Here is a 21,916-nt window from a genome sequence, read left to right as displayed (position 1 = left end):
CATATAAGGCAGTTTTGAGAATGAAAGTGCTTTAAAATCTGAAAGATCAAAGATTATTTGACTAGAAAGAGAATAGTAATGAAATCAGGGAGTTCACATTTTTATACGTTATATGAGAGAATGAGAAGCATTTTTACAGAACCAACAAGTCAAAGTATTTTCAGAACAACTAGCTCATACTGATACATTTCTTTTTATTTCCACTATACCATGTTTCAGCTAGTCAAATTTAAACTCCAGGGGTTTTGCCTATCTAAATTTCATTCCTACAAATTTACATTACTGAATGATGAAGAAAGTTAGCTTTAGTAATCTGCATTGCCTTAAAAAAACCTGGGAGCCCTGCTGCCTTGGTTTTCTACCAACATCCCAAATTTCACACCTAAATCCTTCTCCTTTTCTCAAATACATCTGGAAACACAATAGTGATTGAGGACAACTTGAAACTCCAGTTCCACCTTCTTAGGTCCCAGCATTTTACAGTATTTGCCCAATGCATCTTAAAAATATTATAAATTTCCTCTGTCCTCCTTCCAACTCTGATACATATGACAAAGAGCATTGCAAAAGCAAGGCTTTCCACCAGGCACAGCTAGCTGAGGTGAAAAATTGCTTTCTGAAGGTAGAAGTAAATTATGATGTTAGGAACAGGCTTGGTGTGTAACACAGAGAAAAGATCTTATACACACATCAAACAATTTCTGTTCCCCCATAAACCTTTTTCATCCCCTTGCTAACACAAGCATCCATTGCATGCATCAAAAAAAAAAAATCTCTCTGCTTTCATCTCCCACAACATCTCTACACCATGGTCTCCTGAGGAATTCTATGCAGATTTCCTCTATCAGTGTCTTGGACCCTCAGCTAGCAGGAGGCATAACATTTAAGACATCCTGCTACTCAGAAACTACAGGAGTAAAATACTATGGGGTCAATAACACTGGCATAAGGGTCTTGAGTAAAACTGTAAGGCAGGAGAGAGACACAATTTCAATTTTAAATAGGAAACAACCTCTCCCAAAAAAATTAAGTCTTACAAAAAATATTCAATTATCAGAAATTCCCAGTTTTTACAAAGTCAGTGGGTTTGAAGACTGCATGCTTAGTGACATATCCAAGTGATTTCTACCTAGGTTTTTGGTGTTACTTTTCTGAGTACCTCACCACTTGTGTGGCACAAACTCCTTCAACTGACCTGAGCCAACTTACCAAGCACAGCAAAACCCACAGGAAATTTTTAGGCCATTAATTAAGGAACATGAAAAAATGTACATGTCCTCTACAGCTTACAGAACATGTAAGCATGTAAATTATGGATTAGCCAATGCTACCTCTCTTGCACATGGGGCAATGTGAAATTCTCATGTGCCAAGTCCTAACCACTGTGGGAAGGGGAGGGAGCAGGGTGGGAGGGTGTCTTCAGTCCCATTTTTACACTTGCAGAATTAAGACTGAAGAGTTGCCAAGGGTGCTACTGGCCCCATTTGAACTACAGTTTCATGGGATAACTATACTGCATACACGTATTTAAATTTACATGGTTTTAATGGTTAAATATTAATTTAACTGACATATGGCCAATCAGTGTAGAAGACTTTGGACATTTTTTATCATTACTATCTACAGAGATATGACCTAATAATATAATATATTGGTATTTGCCTCTTCCAAGCCACTCCTGATACTGAAGAAACACCCTACACAGGTAAAAGTAAACACTGGACGTAAAAATGAAAATTCTCCTAGAAAAACCACTGTTGTATAGTAGGAATGACTGTTAATGTGTCTATCTGCATGGCATCCATATAATAATAGTTTAGATGCTGCAAAGCTTAACTCATATCCTGTACATTTGCAGACCTAAACTTCAACAAAATTCCTGAGTTGTTACAAATTTTACCAAGCTAAGGTATTCCTTGTCCCTCAGCTGTCAATTTCACTTTCAACACTTTTTCAGCATTAACTGCCTACATGTTTTTTTCATATTGTCCGTGCTTTATCTTGTCTCATCCTCAGTTATACTACACCACAAATAAAGCCATCTTAAGCAGACAGCTGCCCCTCACACCTTATAAGAACTTTGCTGTGACATTAAAGGGAATTATAGAAAAAGTCCCCCACATCATTGCTTCTATTGTCATTCTTGGCTTTTTTCCATTTACATAAAAAATTCCCGGGGGCAGAGACCAGTTCATCCCCATGCAATTAATAGGAACAGCTATCTGTCTTCCTTCTATCACTTAACCAGTCTAGCTTTTAATGTTACTACTACTTGTGAAAGTGAAAGTAATCAGGAAGAATACTAATTAAGGAAGCTACCATCCCTTTATTACTGTTTGTTTATTTTGAAACAAAAAAACATGGAATGAAATCTCATTCTGATCACATGATTTAAATTCTAGGTTTGATATTCAGTTAAATCCCATTTTCTTTTCAACAGCTGTTGGGTAATTTGTGGATGTCTACTTCATATTATGATCTCCTATCTAGGTATTAGGGGTTTGCCTTCTCTGATATTGTGACGTCTCATTCCTTTCACAGTTCAACTTAAGTGAATCACTTCACTTGACTCATTTCTCCTAGTTACTGTTAAGCACTCCTTCCTCAAATACATTAACAGGTCACTGCCTCTAATACATTTTATCTGTAATTCCAAAATCTTATACACTTTCTTACAGGCCCTGTTGATAGGACTTCACTGCTTCCCCACATCCCATCCATGTAACATGTAACATCCATTTAACTGTCATGACCTACAACTATTTTCTTTGTGCCATGTCTGTGACCACCTACTTTGGCAAATAAGGTACAATTCTGCTCCTTTCTAATTATCCAATAAAATTCAATTTCCGAATCACAAAATTCGAAGACCAACTATAAACTATGTCACGTTTCATATATTACTCAGATATTAGCATATGTGATCACTCAGTTCTCATTTTTACATCACTTTTCATTTTGCTACCTAATACAACACAAGCTCCTCTGAGGACAATCAGTAGAAACTAGGATTTAATCCTTCTGCACATACTCCTTTTTTATTTAAAGAGTGTAACTCAGACTAGTATAAAAGTTAACTTATAATAATTAAGACATGTGAGCTCGAGTTTTTCCTAATCAGACAAAATTTGGGATGCCCTACATTTTACGGTAGCTTAGGCTTGGATCTCAGCCTTTACACACTGTATTGGATTAAGTACCCAGAGGTTCCAAAAGGGAACACGAACGGTGGGGTGCGAAGTATGTTCCCAAATGCAGAACACGAAAGGAAAGAAGGGAGAGTGGTGGGGGAAAGACAGCTTCAAAATCAACACATGACTGCTGGTAAGTGGATTGACATGACCGTGCAACATGTATCTCTCCCCAGACTCATATCCTGATAACCCAGTCCAGACACAAATTACCTAAGGAGCTTATGCTACTGGAAATACAGACTTAGTGTCTAGTTGAAAATCAAAACATGTATCATCCATCAGTTTCACAAAGACTGAAAACCTGATAGACATAACTGTCCGATGGCCAACTTGTGATACCTGACGCATCACAAACAAACAGAAGAACTGAGATGAAAGAAGTTACGGGCAATTTTAAAAAATAAATTAAAAAATCAAGTGTTCTGAAGATGCAACCATGTGGTGAAGTGATGGTACAGATGTATGAGCAAGAGTCAGAGGGACTGCTTGCAGATGGGGAGGGAGGAATAATTCTTGCAAGTCCTTCCATGAAAAGAAGGAAGAACTACAACGAGAAAACCAGTTACACTTACGACAAGGAGAATTACTACTCAAAAAAGCAAGCACCTTATCCAGACTAAAACCAGTCTTATCCAGCAAAAGAACAGTCAGTGATAAATTAAGAGACCATCGCCAGAGATAACAAAGGGACAGGCATAAATATTACATCTGTTTGCCTGTTGCTGCCATTCTCCTGTGGCAAGAAAATTTAGCTATTTAAATGCTTGTGGATGTCATGGCTGCTGTGAAGGCCATTGCCAAAAGAAATGAAAGGTTTCCTTTTCCCTTTCCTCTCCTGTTCCTGTTCCTACCTTTCCAGAGGTAGACTTTTGTGACAGGCCTGCAGCAATCGAAAATTTTTGAGCAGTCCACAATTAAATTTTAAAACTAAACTCTGGGTTTGAAGTTTTTATATATATATTGGATATATAGAGAGACTATATACAGCTGGCGCAGGAGAAAATTCACCAAAACTGTATATATATTTGAAAAGGGTATATAGAAGTGAAATATGTAGAAGAGTTCTTGATAAATATTTGCTTTTTCTCTCCATCAGGAAACTGGTTAACCTCAATACTGTTTGGACACAAGAGCACTACTTTAAGCATATCTAAATAGAAGTATCCATCTTCCAATTACTCCTTTGCTTTATCTGAACCACTGCAGTTCAGATAAACACAACCCACCATCAGGCTTTCCCTAGCAACTGGCTGCACAGAATAAATTGGCACCTCAAATATTAGTCCAAATCATCTTTTAACATAAATAACTTCTTGGTGAGCTTCAACTGTCTCAAGCAAGATCAGTAGCAAAGCTTTGCCAAAAGGCTTTGCAAAAGCAAAACTTTTACATAATGAAAAAAAAATCCATTGATATATCTAAAGAATATGTTAATGGCCTGAACATAATCTAGTCAAAAGCAGCAATATCTGCTATGGGGCTGTCTTTACAGGCATTTTTACAAGTTACTACTCTTGCACACAGTTTATGTACACATTCTTGTACACAAAAGCAACTCAAGTGAAACTGTTGGCTGCTTCATACCAGGACATATAACCAAAAAGACAAAGGAAGACACTCCTTGACACTCAGAGGTACCAAATTCCACAGCAAAAGACCATTCATATGCATTACAATCTCATTGCTTTTGATCTCAGAAGGAACTACCTCATGATCTGCATGGCTCTGGGAATCCCCTTTATTAATGCTTGCATCTCGGGCCCACCGTGGAGGTTTCCAGGTTCGTTCCTGTGATCCTCTGTTGTAGTAATAACAGCGTCCTGTTGTATCTTTATGGGTTTCCCATTCCCCATTTATTTGGACTGGAGCACTTGTAGGTAGTGGTGGAAGTGCAGACTGAGATATTTTCAGTTCTTGTAAATTAGCATAAACTGGTGAATCAGGCCTCCCTTGGCTTGGTGGAGTAGTTGGCTATTGAGAGAAGAAATGCACTGTTAACGAGCAAATGAATTTTCGAGTGCTCCCTTACAAATCAGAATACAGTAGTAAAACAAACCAACAAACTCCTTTTTTTTGGTTAAGTACAAAAGCAAAAAGGACAGCCACAAAATGCTGGGGTGAAAGAACATTAGATTCTTAATTCTAAGGTAGATATCACAAACTGTATTTATTTAATACTGAACCAATTTTTCAGCATTTCTGCAGATGACAGCTGATAATTATGTCTTACAGTGGATTTGAAATATACTGGAATTGTCATCAAAAAATTATATGCTTGTCATGTCTTGCAGAAAAACTTCAGCTTTACAGTTCAAGTATTGCTCAGAAACTGTAAGAAATGTGATCTTGTTCAAGACAATACACAGCATTTCTGAGATGCCACTTGTTAGGCCAAGATTGCTCCCCAACCTTTCCACCTCACTGTTAATAGAGCGATGGTGAATGTAAAGCAGCACTTTTGTATTCTCAGCAAGGTCTAAAGAGGCAGCTCAGTCAGAAAGACGAGCACAATGTTGTGACTAAGAAACTCTGAAAAACACCTGGATGGTTTACCTGTATGCCTTTTCAAACATGCTTACTTAAAAATATTTTGGGCAACATCACCAAGTGTTTCAATTACCCCTCTCTTCTTGTAGAAATTAAGTGGATATTCTTATCCACCTGATTTTTTTCACATACATGCACAAAAGTAAAACAAACACCTACAAGAAAACAAAACACTAATGACAATTTCTTACAAATAAGCAGTTTGCTAACATGACAGCCAGCAGAAATTACAGTTAAAACACCACAGAACTTACTGAAACCACAAGTACTTCCAAATGAGCCACTATGGTGCTTAGAAGAGAAATAAAGCTTCAGACATTCAATTTTTAAAGTCTAATACAAACACACCATGCAGAATGTAAGAGCATGTGTTTTCGTGAGAGCTGTGATTATAAGATTGGGAAAGCAGCTAGTTATTAAATCAAATTAAAGAGTTTCCTGGTAATGCACTGCCATTTCTATATTTTGGGGTACAATTTTTAAGCACTCTAAAGGAAAGATGTATACAATTTATACCATCCCCTTGGTTTTAAATGAGCAGTTTTGCTGTAGGCAAGTCCTTGTGCCTCCTGTTGCTATTGCATTACATAAAAGATCTTTTATAATGTACTTTTAAACATTAAAATCATAAGATGCTAATCTAGGCCACATCTAATCATAAATTATCTGGGTTTGCTCAGGCAAGACAGAATATCATACCACACAATCAGATATAAACTGATTGCACCATAGGTAGAACCAAATATGGGCAATATCCACAACCAAAGGGGGAAACATCTAGAGAGGAACTTAATGAGATTATAACGGGCATGGGCTTGTTTTGCGTGCCTTTAAAAGAGACAACACAGCTTACTAACTATAGCAAGTACAGTACATCTAAGGCAAACCACAAGTCCTGAAAAAAAAAACCTGCAGTCCTGGCAAAATCAGAGAGCCAAAACCAACTAGGAAAAATCTGTAACAAAACTTGATTAAAATAAAAGGCTATTTTTCTACCATCCAAGTCACACCTGCCTTTATTTTTTTTTCTTTTTTTTTCTTTTTTTTTTTTTGTTTTTTTTTTTTTTTTGTGAGGAGGTTGGAACAGCTGCCTTTGGTAGAGTTGATCTTGAGAGCACTAAGAGCATAAACAACACTACTGTGAACAAAGCACCACTACCATCTTCAGGGATGAACCAATTCACTGGGATGCTGGGGCAGTAATCTTGATGCCTCCTCGTTCAAGAGCACCGTTTCTCTCTTGGTGTCCTAAGAGCCTGCAGAGCTGCATCTCCCACACGAACCACCCTGCCATGAAACCACGGGGTTTGTCATTGAAATGACTCCACAGAACGCACAAACCTCCAGCTCCTTCCTCTGTTTTAAGGAAGTGGCAAAAGTGGCACCACCAAGCACCCTGGCTGCTGCCGTGGGGCGCTGGTGGCTTGCACAACCCTCACCTCCTCCTCTTCTACACAACGCAGTAAGGCAGCTTTCCTGTCTGGCCCGCATTTAACAGCTGCTTTTTTGTTTTAATTAAGACAGTTAAGTACCATCATTAAAAGAACAGTTCTGTGTATTAATAGAAGTGTTTTCCAAATAGAAAGCCTGTGACACAGAATGCTTGGTATAGTTTTTCAAACATTTTCTCAAGCAACACGTAGGAGTATGGCTCAGAGGCCTCACACTGAAGTTTTCAACCATTTCAGCATTATAACCAGCACAACTCCAGATGAAACTGCAGGACACAGATGTGCTCAGCCAATACTGGGAGCTCGCAGCTGAAGTACTGCCACATAACTTGGGCAGCATAGTTATGTTTAAAACAGTAACAAGATATGGAAGTGTAATGAGGGATTTTCTTCTGAATGCTTAGTGCTTCCAAACTCAATATGCCAATTCCTGATTTTCAAGGAAAAGACAATTTTGTCCTGAGCAACAAACAAGACAGCTAGCTGTCCTGCCTGGACAACCCTCCAGCTACTTTTATTCCCTGTTGTTTTCTCTTCTGACAGATGTTTCAGGGAGAACTGCATGATTTTAAAAAGGTACCTAGAAGTTACTGCTTTCAGTGAAGCATTAAGAAAATGCAAAGCCACCAATCTGACTAAAACACACAGCTTAGATCATAAGTACATCTTTGAGGAATACGACTTTGTTATCAGGAACTATTTTAAATAACCTTGTAGCACACAACGAAACTTCCTCATACCCCAAGCTATGCAAGGAGGTATGTTGTGTCTGTGATTGTGCTCAGTTCAACAGCACCCAACCTTACCAAGGCTGATTTTGTCAAGAGTTTCTTATTTACTGATAACAGAAACAGTTTTTTAGAAGTTCAGAGTTTCCTGAAATCATCATTAGTGTACATTCTACGCCAGTGATGGCAGGAAGGTCAATCCCCCCTTGCCCCGAACCCTCAAGCTGGGAAGGGGAGTTCCACAGGCAGGTCAGAGTGGATGTCCCTGTGAAGCTCCCGGGCACTGCACCACCTCCCCCTTTCCTTTCAGATGAACATATCGTGAGTTCACAACTGAGTACTGCAAAGAACTTGAATAGTTTCAAACCAAAAAGCACATTAATTTAACTTTCATTTATCAAAATCATTACTCACTGACCATATTAATAAGAACAGACAAAGCATTACCTAGATTAAAAGAGTTTCTGATCACTTCCATGGGTGTATGCCCAAAACCAGACATACACAGTTAAGCGAGATTTAAATACATACTAAATGCTAAACAGGACTTCCAGCAAGAACTTCCCTCCCTGAGGGCTTTTTCTGCTCTATCAAACTCTGAATGCTCATAAACATGGAATTAAATGTTCACAAAGAGACTCCGTGCCTTCACATTATCAGAATTGCAAGAACACGTCCTTCAACATGCCCATGCATGCACACACAAAATGCCTTATACTCCAAACATTTCAACATTCATTTGCTATTTGATATGGATTTCAGACATTTTCATGTTGCTTTCTCCTCCTAAGAACAGTGAAGGACTCTTGCTAGAAAAGTGATGTAGGAAAATTAGAAAGCAAAAATACTTCTATGACACTACAACCTGAATGAAAATTGTGCAGCCATTAAGCACTCTGGCAACTTCAACAACATAAGGACCTCTCCCAGAGCTCAGTAATGCTCTGTATAATACTGTAGAAATCTGCCACATTTAACCCCAGTCTCTCAGAAAAGTCTGCTAGCACTAAATCCTTGCTAATTGATAAGGAAGAGTTTCATGCAGGCAGGACAAAGTTTCCAGGATCAACACACAGCATTCTTCAAACAGAGACTGCACACACAGCATTTTCAGAACACAGTTTTTATACTGGCACAGTAGGAAGCAGATATGGGCCTTTAAAAAAAACAACCTGTTAATCATTCATGAATGAACAGTCAACATTTTAACAAAGGCCACAGATATGCTATCAGGCCTCTGGAAACCTGAACTCAGTGCAATGGAAAGCAAATGTACACATTCTGGTAATGAAAAGTACCTTGTGAAGGAGCATAGTATGCCAGCAACAAAAAGCCAGAAAACAAAGTTTGCTTGTAACTGGTAATTACCTTTTTCCTTTTGTAGAACATAAATTCAAGACAAAAGCTTCTAGAACATAACAACTGCCTAAAGAATGACTGCAATGCTAGCCTGCAAAACACGACCTAGCACACATCGAATTGCTTTCGCTGTCATGCCTCTATTTGCAGCTTCTCCTAATGTTATAAACCTGAATGCAAAAGCTTTCATTCCAGCAGCAGCATTCAGATTGCTGTAAATAACTGCTAAAAATTAAGAACCTCAAAAAAAAAAAAAGTAAAGGCAAATCTCAATACCCTTTATGAAGTTAGAAGCAGCAGATTGTCCATACTCATGCAAAAGAGCAACATTATACTGAAGAAAGTAAGGGAATACTGTCTCTGCAACAGCAAGCTGAAGAAAGGAGAACAGGCAAATCCCACAGCATCCTGAGACTGGGAAAGAAGCATCCCAGTTCCCTCAACAACTGAGCTTCTTGCCAAGGAATTGCCATTGTCCTTTTAGGAAGGCCAGGGACTTCAATACCAGCTTTATTCAACAGGAATGACACAAAAGAAATCTCAAGAACTCTACAGTTTCATTTTCATAAAGTGACAGCTTCGACTGGAATAATTAGCTTATCTTTTCCTTCCTCTTTCTGCTTTTGGTTTATATTTTTACAAACATGTTCTGGACTCTATTTTCTTTCTAACAGATACAGTTATATTTACAATTTATACCCAAAAACCCACGAGGGAGATTTTTCAGTGAGTCTTCTACTACCTCAGAGGTGAATAGAGCAAACTAATTTAACGAGCCAAATTGAAAGGGGAACTGAAACAATTTTTTGTGCTCTATCCTTCTCCAACACAGGCTGGATAATTCACACTGTAAGTCTAAGGAACATATAAAACAATGAGAGTAAATATTATAAGCCTGTTAACAGCCGATAATAAATTTCAGACAAGCTATAGTAAGGCAAGTGTTATTTAACTGCACTGAAATTCTTGTGCTCAGTTGATTTGCTGTTATAAAGTGTAAGAAAAACATAGGACATTGAAAAGCAATACAGAATTAAAATCATCCCATACAAATCATTCAAAATATCTGCCTAATAAAGGCCATTCAATGGTTAAATGTTTAAAGTGTCCCATTTAAAAATTAAGCAGATAGATTCAAAATAATTTTTTAATGGCTAGTCAGTAACTTTTCATTAGGCTGGAAACAGTTAAGTATGATTCACCTTTGCTAATTTTATCTTTCAGGAAATTTTGTATGTTACTTACACTGAATTACAGGCTGAAATATTACTTCCTTCTATTACTGGAGATAGTTGCATACAATTAATTTTATGATATCTATTTCTATTAATATTTTGTTTAATGAAACCATATTATGAAACAGAGTCTTAGTACATAGGACATCAGGGTTCCCAGAATGTACTTGTGTTATTTCAGCTATGTAGGTTCCCTTCTGTTTTAGCTCTCTCATAACACAAAAAAAAATTCCTATAGTTGGTGAAAATATAAATCTTTATCTAGTGCTACTGCAATCTACCAATATCTAGGTGCATAACAAAAAGCCCCTCAAACTAAATACATTCCCTTCCCTTTCAGGGCAAAAGAAATGACTTAAATTATTTTCATACTCATCAAGATAATGATTTATTTAATTGTATTGCAAAATCCTGCAGCACAGAAAGCTAAAGGTGGCTGCTTCCACCACATTCACAACACTTGGGAACTTGAATGGAAACTGGCTGCAGCAGCAGGACACAGCCTGTGACAGGAGGGAGCACTTGGCTGGGTCTTGGAGTACCAGACACCACTCCCAGATCATCCATCATAAATGACTGATCAAAGAAAATTGATGGAAAACCCTTTTTTCCCCTGCATGCTCTGCAAATTTCCCATTCAAATTTCTGCAGTTGCTCACTGCATGAGCAAACTATTACATACGAATGTAGGAAGTTTATAGCAATAAAAAAAGTATACTGAAGGACTGCAACAGTGATGTCAAATATTTTAAAAAATGGAAATAAGATCTTACAACGGGATCCTTTGTAAAACATGCACAAAGATGACAGTGTTTACCATACTCGTACTTTGCCACTTGCACAATCTAGCTTCTCCCTTCCATAAAAAAGCTTTTGTCCAAGGACATAGTCAGGGCCGCTTTTCCTATAGCAGAAAATTTCAATACCATATGAAACACTTTTATGTTATACATGCTTACACAGCAGGCTGACCCCAGCTAGGAAAGAGTGGCCAAATTTGACAATGTTGGAAAGTCAGACAGTAACTTTCCTCCACTCCTGTTCCCCCCTGTTCACTTCACCAGATCAAATACTGATACTTTCAACACACATAATATAGTTATCTGTAACCTAATTCAGAAATTTAGTCCATATCTTGAACAACCTGGATATGCCATACAGAAGGAGATTTACATGTTTATTTTTTTCTCCACTTTTATGGAAGTTAATTTCAAGTTGCTTCTGCATTTTATTTAACTGCTGTCAATTCCTGAGCTCTGTGGAGACCACAGTACATGTCTGAATGCAGACATGAGAATAATAAAGCTGTTGGGAATAATTTGTGATGTCTCTCAAGGACATATTCTATAAAAACCAAGATAATACACTAAGAAAACACAAGAAAAGCCTAGCTTGCTCTCTCCAGTGTAAAATTATCCTGCAATAGGCCAACAGGTACTGCTTTTCAGATAGGAAGCATCCCAAGAGCACAACAAGCTGTTCAGTTGTTTTAGAACTGTTACAGCAGAATAATCAAAGTTTCAGAAATAGGGGAGATTCCTCACTCATCAAACCATTTACTATTTTAACTGGTTTAACGTATAGCTGTGCATCTCATTTGCCTCAGAAAGGTGAAAGTATTCTTAAGGACAGATTATTAAGATCTTCATGGAACACTTCTATGCTGTATCCATTACAGAAACAGCACATCTAAGAAGTTAGCTCCTATGAAATATTACTGTAGGAATAGTGTAGAATGATATTAATTGAACTCGTAATAGACTAAAGGTCATGCAAAAGTTTCCATTATAGTAACTTCAAACTGCATAGCAATTTTTTCTACACTTTACATTTTCAAAAGTACAGATCCCATAGCCTTTAAGTGTACTTTTGAGGGTCCAGTGCTTACACAAAGTAGTGTAAAGCCAGGAACCCATGAAAAGTGTAGATGGGAAAGTAAACACCACCTCTGATAAAATTCCCCAAGTTACTGAAGTTGTAGTACTGAGCAAGCTCAAATCCCTAAAAGATAGTTTGAGAACCACTTGAATAAACAGAATGAAGTCTAAATACTACCACACAAGTTACCAAATCCCCATCATTCAGTAGAGCAAAAACTGTAATAGTCTACTATTAGAAATAGGAGGAAAACCCCAGAACAATTAAGAATTTTTAACCTCTATATGTGTATTATAATGGTTCACTTTCGCAGTAGATAGTTGGGGATTCTTGAAAAAATAGAGAAAATAACAATTTGCAAGAGACAGTTCTAAAACAGAGCAGTCATCAAATCTGTGTTCTGTTAGAAAGGGTATTTAATTCCAAACACTTGAAAAGAAAATGCACAACTCCCACACAGTTTACAGCTGCTGTCCTTTTACTCTGCTGCAAAAGCAGATTTCACTTGTGTGAAACTCTGCTTCACCAAATGTTGTTCGTGGCAGCAAATTCTGCAAGCGTTTGTTACAGTAGTAGTTCTTTGTTAGGTGTTAGAATAATTTCAAAATACCTTCCTGAGCTTATGATCTGCAACACTTAGAAGTTTTTAGTAACATATGCAGCTGCAGAACATCACCAGTATTCAAACAGTATGAGCAAAGCTGATGTATGAGCACACTTACTGGGATACTGGAAATATCTTAGGGGATTAATTAAGGTAGCAAACCCCAGTGAAGAACACAGTTATCTGGCCTAGGAAGCAAAGTATCAAATCAGATACTAGAATGGCATCTGTTGATTTGCCTTACTAATATATTAATAGTAATACTTTCTGTTGTGCAACTGGTAGGCTCCAGTCACTTTATACCCTGCTACCCTCCACATTTGCCTCTCCAAGCATTCCCTGAGCTTATTACATGCAACTACCATCCACAAGCTACTATACCTCTCATGTACCCCAAAACTCCAGAGGGCAATTTCCTTGATTACACTGTCCCACTTGGGAATAAACTTCAGAAAGAGCCAATGTAGCTGTAGCTATTCACATTAACTTCCATAAACATCGTATTAAATCTTGGGAAACAAGCTTCAAGACTTCTCAATTTATCAACAGCAACACCTGAAAAAGCATGTTCCAGGGATCCTGACTGGCTGAACAATTTCAAAATACATGATTTGAAGAACCACACTTGACATACTGTAATGCTAACTCTATACCTTTACAATCCAAAACACAAATAATACACCCCAAAGTCTAGAAAAATCATGATAAAATCTGTTCATTAAGTAATGTATTCACACACTGGTATAAAAAACTTGGATTAGGGAAATAAGAATCTCAGGATGTTCTTAAGTCTGTACAAACAAAGTCCATGTTTCTAACTTCAGGCAATGTTTTTCATGAGCTATCCTTTTTAACACATCAGAATATCTACTATTAGAAAAAACAAAGAGCGTTTTTTCACTTTTTCCTTTTGAAAAAACTGGTTTGCTCATCTTAGCAGAAAGGGAAGCCAAGAGAAAAGTAACTTGCCATTTTAAATGTGTTAGTTACCCTAACTACCCATGCACACAAGCAAAGAATTTCCTTTGTGCAGAATGCAGAAGCAACACTGACACTTCTGCTTATACCAGGAGTTAAGCAAATGCCTTTGCTAATTCGGTTCATGTAACCAAATTAATAAAGCACATAGTTCAATGGACTCAGCCATTCTAAACTTACAGTTCAGAAAACAAGAAAAAACACAAATTTATCTGTTTCAGAAAATAAAAGATTGATGATACATTTTTAAGACCTAGCTATGCTGGCCTACTGGCCACTGGCTACCAAAAGGAGCAATCCCATCTCCCTTGCCATTTGCACCCCTGATGCTGATGTGACTCTGCAGGAAAGGGATGGAAAGAAACAGGAATGGCAATAAATTAACCCCATTGAGACTTTAAAAACAAAACAAACAAAACCCCACAAACAAAAATCCCTCCCATATTTAGACTCCTTAGGTGTTTGCAGGTCACTGCAAGGTCAGCCAGAGACACCTCTGAAGTGTCTGACTAAGGCAGCAGGAGAGCAGAACCTTCTCTTTCAGAACCTCTCTGTTAGTTCTTAAGGAGGTTTAGCTGCCTAATTAAATTCCAAAGGTGGCTGAGAGAAGGAATTATCTTCAAGTAACTAAACCAGAATCAGTTATAGAAACAATAATAAGCAAAGAAGTGTCTATTTCTCGCAGGGACAGGAAAAAAAAAATGGCTAGAATGAACGGGGGGGGGGGGGAGTTACTTATGTATGGAACAAAGAATTAAATTTTGCAACACCCTGGTCAGGAAAACAGGGAACTTTCCTTGAAAGTTTAAGTGCAGTTCAGCCCACAACCTTCAATAGCACTTATGGTATTCCTGCTTCTGTCCCTATGCAGTGAGAAAGAACCATAATGCAGTTGTTCTCCATTTTCCTTTCTCACAAGGCTTTGTAAACAAGGTTGCATTACAAATCTGTAACCCTCATCCTGAAAAGCAGCACATTCACATCTGAAGTTTGAAACAAATGGAGAAGCTATTTAAAGTATACAGTAAGAAGCTGATTTATTGTACGAGTATGCACAACTGAAATGTTGGGTTTTAGTCCTTGTTTTTTCTTAAGGAAAATCAGCAGCCTATAAGAAAGAACAATACAGTACCATGGTGATTGGAGCATTAAAAAACTGAAGTAGAAGAGGCTTCATGCTGTCAAAGAAGGAAATAAGTACCCCAAGTAGCTCAGGCAGAGAATAACAAATATTTTTGAGATGACTAAGGATAGCTCTTCCTGTCACCTCAGAGTACAGAATACAGCAGTAGGATGAAAGATAAGAGTGAAAAGAGAAGGATATTTTGTTTACTAGCTTAAGTCCCGCACTCGGAATGCAAACACTGAATTCTGAAGAACATGTTTTTGTCAGCATTTTGAGAAAAACTGTTTTAACATGAAATCTAACATGTGGAATACTTTACCTATGGAGCATAAAATAAAACATTTTCCTCACAGCTTCTTGAAAAATTAAAAAATATTGCTAGTATTAATTTTTAGTAGAAAAACCTGGGTCAGGAATGGTGGGAATATCTTAAATCAATTTAAGCAGGGAAAGGTGCCATATTCTCCTCTCCTCTGCAAACCACTAGGGTATCTCAATACTCAAAATAAGTTAAAGCCCAGAAGTGTTATAAAATCATACCAGTAAGGAAAGAGGAAATTTTCTCTCCCCTCCCCCCCAAAAGAAAAATTTAAGGACAATTTTCTTCAACCTGTAGCAAAACTGGCATGGATAAAACAAGAAGCTGCCACTGGGTCTAGTCATCCTTCCAATTTCAGACATTCCCACAAATCTGAGGGATGAGTTACAGACAATCAAACTTCTCCGATTTCAGAAAAAAAATAGGGACACACCCCCATTTTCAGTCATGTCAACCTTATAGTGATCCTGTCCTGTTCACTGAGGTTAATCCCAAAAAATTAATAAGATGCAAAACAAATCAGACAAGAAAATATACACAGTGCTATACTTTGTGGGATTAATACATATTTTTTCAGAGCAAGCAAGTTCAACAATGGAAAAAAACCCACTTCCACATTCAGAGATGATCAAAAAGGCAGTAAAATCATCTCTATACTAAAAAACTTTCCAGCACAGAATTTAAGTCACCCAAAGCAATATACTGAAATGTGCCAACAAGTGGGAATGCTTGTGCTTCAACTGTGCTTCTCCCCTGACTGTGAATTATCAACTTCATTATCCTCAGAATTGCAGCTGTTAATTCAATTCCCACGTACAATTTGCAAAAACAACCCCAAAATGTTATGAGCTGGCAAACCACACATGTTTAATTAAGAGTAGTTATGACCTGTGGCCATTTCCCCCAGTTCGATTTCACAGCTGCAGCACTGACAGGAAACTTCAAGTCATTTTTCTTCCCTGAGAAGTTGCAAATAAGCAAATGATGAAACAAGCTGCATTTTGTAATACAAAATAGAGGTCTTGCAAACTAAATGAACTGAGCTTTGGGGCTTTTGCTTAACTTCTTTATGCTTCTGAGAAATGCAGTGCAATCCAGCAATCTAAAATCCAGTATTCATCTGTTGAGAAGCAGTTAATTGTAATTTTCACAGTTCAAATATAACTTCTACGTTGCCATTAGGATAAAGAAAATTCTGTGGATTGTATACCACAGTAACCGAGAAAGAACCAAATAATAGCATCTATGCATGCTGCCTATAGCATGTCTATTCTATCTTAAATGAAAGAACTGGTGAAGGGACTAAGGCAGCATGTCACATGGTCTAGAAACTTACTCAAAAAAAGGGGAGAGAAAGAGCGTATGCCACAATATTCAAAGAACAATAATGAATGGGCACATCACCAATTCCCCCAGAAGCTCAGCACAGCTATCCACCCTCAAAAGCCAAAACTAAATCTGAGTATCTCTCCTCTTCCAACAATATTCCTTAAACATAACCCAGTTACAGGTTTCACACAGAAAATTATTGCATTATGTCCATTGCTATGTGTTACAAAACGGGTGTCAGAACATGTTCCAAAAGTCCCTTATGTCCTACATGGACTGCAGAACAATTAAAAAGCTTGGTACTATCTATTCAACATAAAATGCTGTGTTTGCTGTAGATGCCAACTGTGTAAGTAACAGGACACCCACATACACACAAAAAGTCTTACCCCAGCTTTCTGTGTGGACTTCCTTCACTCAGACAAGCATGAACATCTACTGTAATTAAATGTTTAACAGAAATGCCCCTGCTTGTTGGCAGGTCCTTCTCAAAGTTTGAGGATGAAAGACCCCTTATGAAGAGCAGAAACAAGGAGGTAACAGCCTGCCAGAAATGAGGTGGTGGTGTGTGGGAAGGGGGTCAAATATACTGATATTTGAAGTAGACTCCATCTCCCAAGGCCTGCTGCCACACTTATATCAATCCAGACAGGGTCTGCTAAAGATGCACTGATCATAAAGATTGCATCTGGTCTTCCCAGGGACGGCACTGCCTTCAAAGTGGAGTCATTCTGACTACGAGCAGCACTGCTGGATTAACACCATAAAACCTTTTTGGCATTCTGGGCTCCAGGAATGAGATAAGACTCTCAGAAGTAAGAGAAATGAGTGAGAGCAGCTGTAAGTGAACCAGAGCCTGCAATAAAAATAGGAAGCAGAGTTCTTTGTCACATCCCTGCCCATCATGCAGACCGCCTGGGCTGACTGGTACCACACCGGGGAGCGGGAAAACACAGTCATCCTTCTCACTTCTCCCATGATTGTAAGACTCACTAAAAGTACAATGAACTGATGTAATTGAGTTCTTTCTGCCATGCAACACCGTTTTTCACTGCTGACAAGAAAAACTGAAAATCACCTCAAGCCCTAGATATCAGAGATTCATTCCAATTCATCAATAAAATGAAGGACTTATTAAACTGCCCTAAAAAGAAAATACTGCCCCTAAACAAAAGACAGGAAGGAAAAAGGAAGTCAGATTCAGATATCTGGCACTAACCCACTCTGAAACTTACTCCTGATGATCCAAGTGAAAGAGGCTACACTAGCACACACATTCCCCTGTGCACTGCATGCTCCAGATTACAAAGCACGTTCCAAAATACTGGGGGGTGAGATGTAATCTAAATTAATTTTAAAAACCCCAAATAATTTCTGTGATTTTTTTTTTTTTCACTGAAGTAGCATTTACAAAGTCTTCTGACAAATGTAAAACTGTGACTAAATGTAGAGAGTATGTTTAAATGGACTAATTATATACAGATGCTTTTGTTGCCAGGAATCTATTTTGTAAAACACACTAGAATTTAAAATTATGTTAAAAGCTTTCATGTAAGAAGACTTGCATTAAGAAAGACACAATAAATTACCAGCGCTTTGTACACAGGAATGCATTATGGTACTCTTGACATACAGTGTGAGGGAGTTCTGGAAACACTGTCAAACTTCATTAAGAAGAATGTTATGCTTACTCAATATTACTAAAACATTCCAGGCTTTTTTGAGTGTCCTATGCAATAAAGCAAACCTATTAGCAGTACATTATGGCTGAGATGGCAAGAATTTGCTAATAGTTTCATGCTGATTAAGCAACAGGCAGTAAGCGGTGCCCTGTGCCCGCCACAGCAAGCACAGCCCTCCCCCATGCTGCTGAATTATAATTCCGTGCTCAGCATTCAGCGGATCAGCTGGAGCCACCAGCCTTTAGAGAACATTCTCATTGAAACTACAAGTATAATAAAGTATGGCAGCACTATCTGCCAAGCTGTCAGGAAAAAAAAAATGCTTTAAAGGACGTATACGTACGCTAGAGTATATAGTAATGCTCAGCACATGAAGCTGTTCTTGCAAGCTGACAGAAAGCAGGTGTTCATCTGCAGAAAACAGAGGTGGAATGGAAGCTGAACTTGCTGGGAGCATCCAAGAGAAATATACACTAGGATAAAGGGCATGTTATTTTTCTACAATGGTCATGAGTAAATGGCACACCTTCAGATGCCTGTTGCATTTATTTGATGATTTAGATAAAGCAGAATATCACAAACAAGTGACATTTAAAGCATTGCTATTTCTGGAAAAACAATAATTTTTCCATTAATAAAACAGCCAGAAAAATTAACGTATTTAGAATTACTGGATACAAGAATACTTTGCCATTGATTTCTACGTTGTTTTCCACGGAGATTTCCATTCAGCTCCTATACAAAGGTGAATTATGCAACTGCAGGCATTGTAGGAGCTCCAGGTTCCAGGTCCCACGAGGATCTGTAGAGTAACAGTGCTGAAAATGGATCAGTCCACTGCCCAGAGAGCCTTCTGCAACACTGCTGTCAGTACAGCTTATTCTGCTCGATGAATGTTATGATTCTGCTGTTCAGTCACACCAGTTACATAGTACAACAGGTATATTAAAGATATAAACCTTGTTGGGAAATTGAAGTCGATATAAATAAAGCCTGAATAGGCTTTAGGCTAACATTGCTGCAAATGCTTTTGTCTCCACAAGAGCAGTAATTGAGTGTGGAGAGTGATTAGCTGTATCTTCTAAATAACACTTACTGGAAGTGTTATAGCTGTGTATTTCAGATTGCCCTTGAAATGGGGGATTAGAGGATGGGCAAACAATCTGGCACAGCAACAGTACAGCAATCATAACAAAACCTCCAGTGAAGCCTCAAGCTTCAAGACGAGCCTTGCAGCCATAAATCCCCTCAGAGGAATGCAGGGAGATGTTAAACTGCTAAACTCTGCTAAGAACACATACTTTTCATTTTAGCATATAGATTCATCTATTTTGAGCAGAAACTGAAGTTTTATGCCCCCTTTTGCCACAGCAGTATAGAGCTTGTAATGGTTGGCATACCATGACAAAATGCATCTAGTAGCTTCAAGAAGTTAAAAGTATCAATTTTTAAAAAAAAAAATCACTTGTAAATCATCCCTTTATTGAGATTCTTAGCATAATGCATAAATATGAGAAGATCCTTCAATATGAAGAATATTCCGACCAAGAAGCTGTTTGATATGCTTTTTGATTGCTTGTTTCCATAGGCTTCTTTCTCCACATAAGCCTCCCTCAAGAAAGACTGAAGCTTAGAGATGATACAAAAGCCATTTTCCCCACACTATTCATAATTTTTAACATATTTAAACAATTTCAGCTAACAAATAATCTTTTAAATTGTTAAATTAAAATTAAGACATCATGTTCCCACTTACTCATTTATCTTATTATTAAAATAAATAATCTAAAATTTCATTATTTTAAAAATCAAAATTCATTTTCACCTGGCAGATTTCAAGCAACAGTCAACACATTAGACTTTCCTATCTTTAAAACCCACTAGTCTCTGTATTAGATTATCTTTTCTTAAATCTGTATTCAGATCGAGTATCCTCTCACATGTTTACTGTGTAACGCTGAATATAATTAGTGGGTTCTATGACAGACAGCAAGACTTTTTTTACGAGGTGCAAGACAAAGTCACTGTATAACAACTCAGAGAAGAGATTACAATTTCATTTTCAAAGGAGTCTTTGGTATTTTAGGACACTGCATTACTTTGGAATCCTCCGTCCCCCACTATATTGGAGCAGGACATTCACTGGCCTGCCTGAAGCAAACAAGCCTTAAGGTAAAAAGCAATAGATGGAGAAAATGCTTGACATTAAAACGAATATATTTCTTGTTTTTCCAATACTTTATATGTATTTTGTGTTTTAAACTCCTCTGACCAGGAAAAATACTTCAGATTTTGGCACTTATGGAAATAAAGTTCACAACTCCACTAGAGAAGTGCTTTAAAATTAAATTCCCATTGTCAGTTGGGCTCTTAACAGGCTCTTTATGTATTGTCACCTCTAGTATGCATAATTACTCAGCTGTTTAGTTTGCATGTTGAAGTTTCTAAATAAACAATAAAAATCCCACATTTATCAGCATCCTTCATTTATATTGGAGGGGAGAGAGATATAAAGAATTAAGACAAAATGCCACAAGTCCTTCTAAATTCCCAAGACACTGCCTCTATTCTCAAGACAATATACATGCTACAGCACGCAAGCAAAACTCTTTACTTTGTTAGTGCTGCTTGAACCCCCTCAATCTCATGTATTTTAATGACTTAGGACAAAGAACACCTCCTATTACATCATGTGTAACATTTTTTCTGGTAATGAAGGATAAACTAGAAAGCCAAGTCTCATGCCAGAGGAGACATAGAGAGAAGATTAGGTCAAGACTTCAGTTTAAAATTTTGCCTTAAAAGATGTAATAGGATGAATAAAATAAGTGTTATCAGTTAGCATATTTATATATTAGTATGAGGTGTTTCAAATTTTGAGCAGAGAACGAATATTTCCCTCAGTTTAAGACCACACAAAAAGAAGCCTGTACATAATTATGCCATGGTGCTGCTAAGATATTTTCAATTTTCAACTTTGAACTGAGCTAGAACAGGCTATGTTCACTCGAGTTTTAACACTGTTCTGCAAAAGTATACTGAATAGCAGGATAAATATTTTTAGAAGTATATTCAACCCACTGTGCCTAACTTAAAAGAAGTTAGAGATTTTTTTAAGATCACTTTTGAGGGCTTTTTAAAATGCTAAAGGCAAGTACACAATTGTATAGTTAAAGACTTTTCTCAAAATCGCAGAAATAGTCAGCTGCTTACAGCAGAATTAAGCAAAGCAATAAAATTCTCACGGGAATCTCAACCAGGTTGCATCTTTTTTCCTCCCTACAACTACTGAAAATAGAAGTATTTGTTCTTTGACTGTATTTCTTCGTCTGTTTCTCTCTACTTGCAGACAGTTTGTTGGCACTCAGTGTAAGGACAGAAAGCATGAAACACTCAGCCATGCATTTCTGCAGTTTTTCTTCCCCTTTATTTTCCTTACACTAGCAAGAATGTCTTTCATTTTCAATAACAGCTATTTCTGCAAAT

The 21,916-nt window shown here is 37.6% G+C and overlaps 1 protein-coding gene across 6 annotated transcripts in view; it reads right to left on the bottom strand.

Annotated features, from left to right (window-relative positions):
- The window catches only part of ARHGAP12 (Rho GTPase activating protein 12), a 76,307-nt gene that overhangs the window by 38,421 nt on the left and 15,970 nt on the right, over window positions 1-21,916 (bottom strand). For all 6 annotated transcript variants that reach the window (XM_032100374.1, XM_032100383.1, XM_032100393.1 and 3 more), the window contains one exon: window positions 4,902-5,165. In XM_032100374.1, coding sequence (XP_031956265.1) covers window positions 4,902-5,165 — 264 coding nt within the window. The remainder of the gene's footprint in view (window positions 1-4,901; window positions 5,166-21,916) is intronic.

Source organism: Corvus moneduloides, chromosome 1, assembly GCF_009650955.1.
Source record: "Corvus moneduloides isolate bCorMon1 chromosome 1, bCorMon1.pri, whole genome shotgun sequence".
In the NCBI taxonomy this organism is placed as follows: domain Eukaryota; kingdom Metazoa; phylum Chordata; class Aves; order Passeriformes; family Corvidae; genus Corvus; species Corvus moneduloides.
Note: the sequence above shows the minus strand (reverse complement) of the source record. Positions and strands in the feature narration are given on the sequence as shown.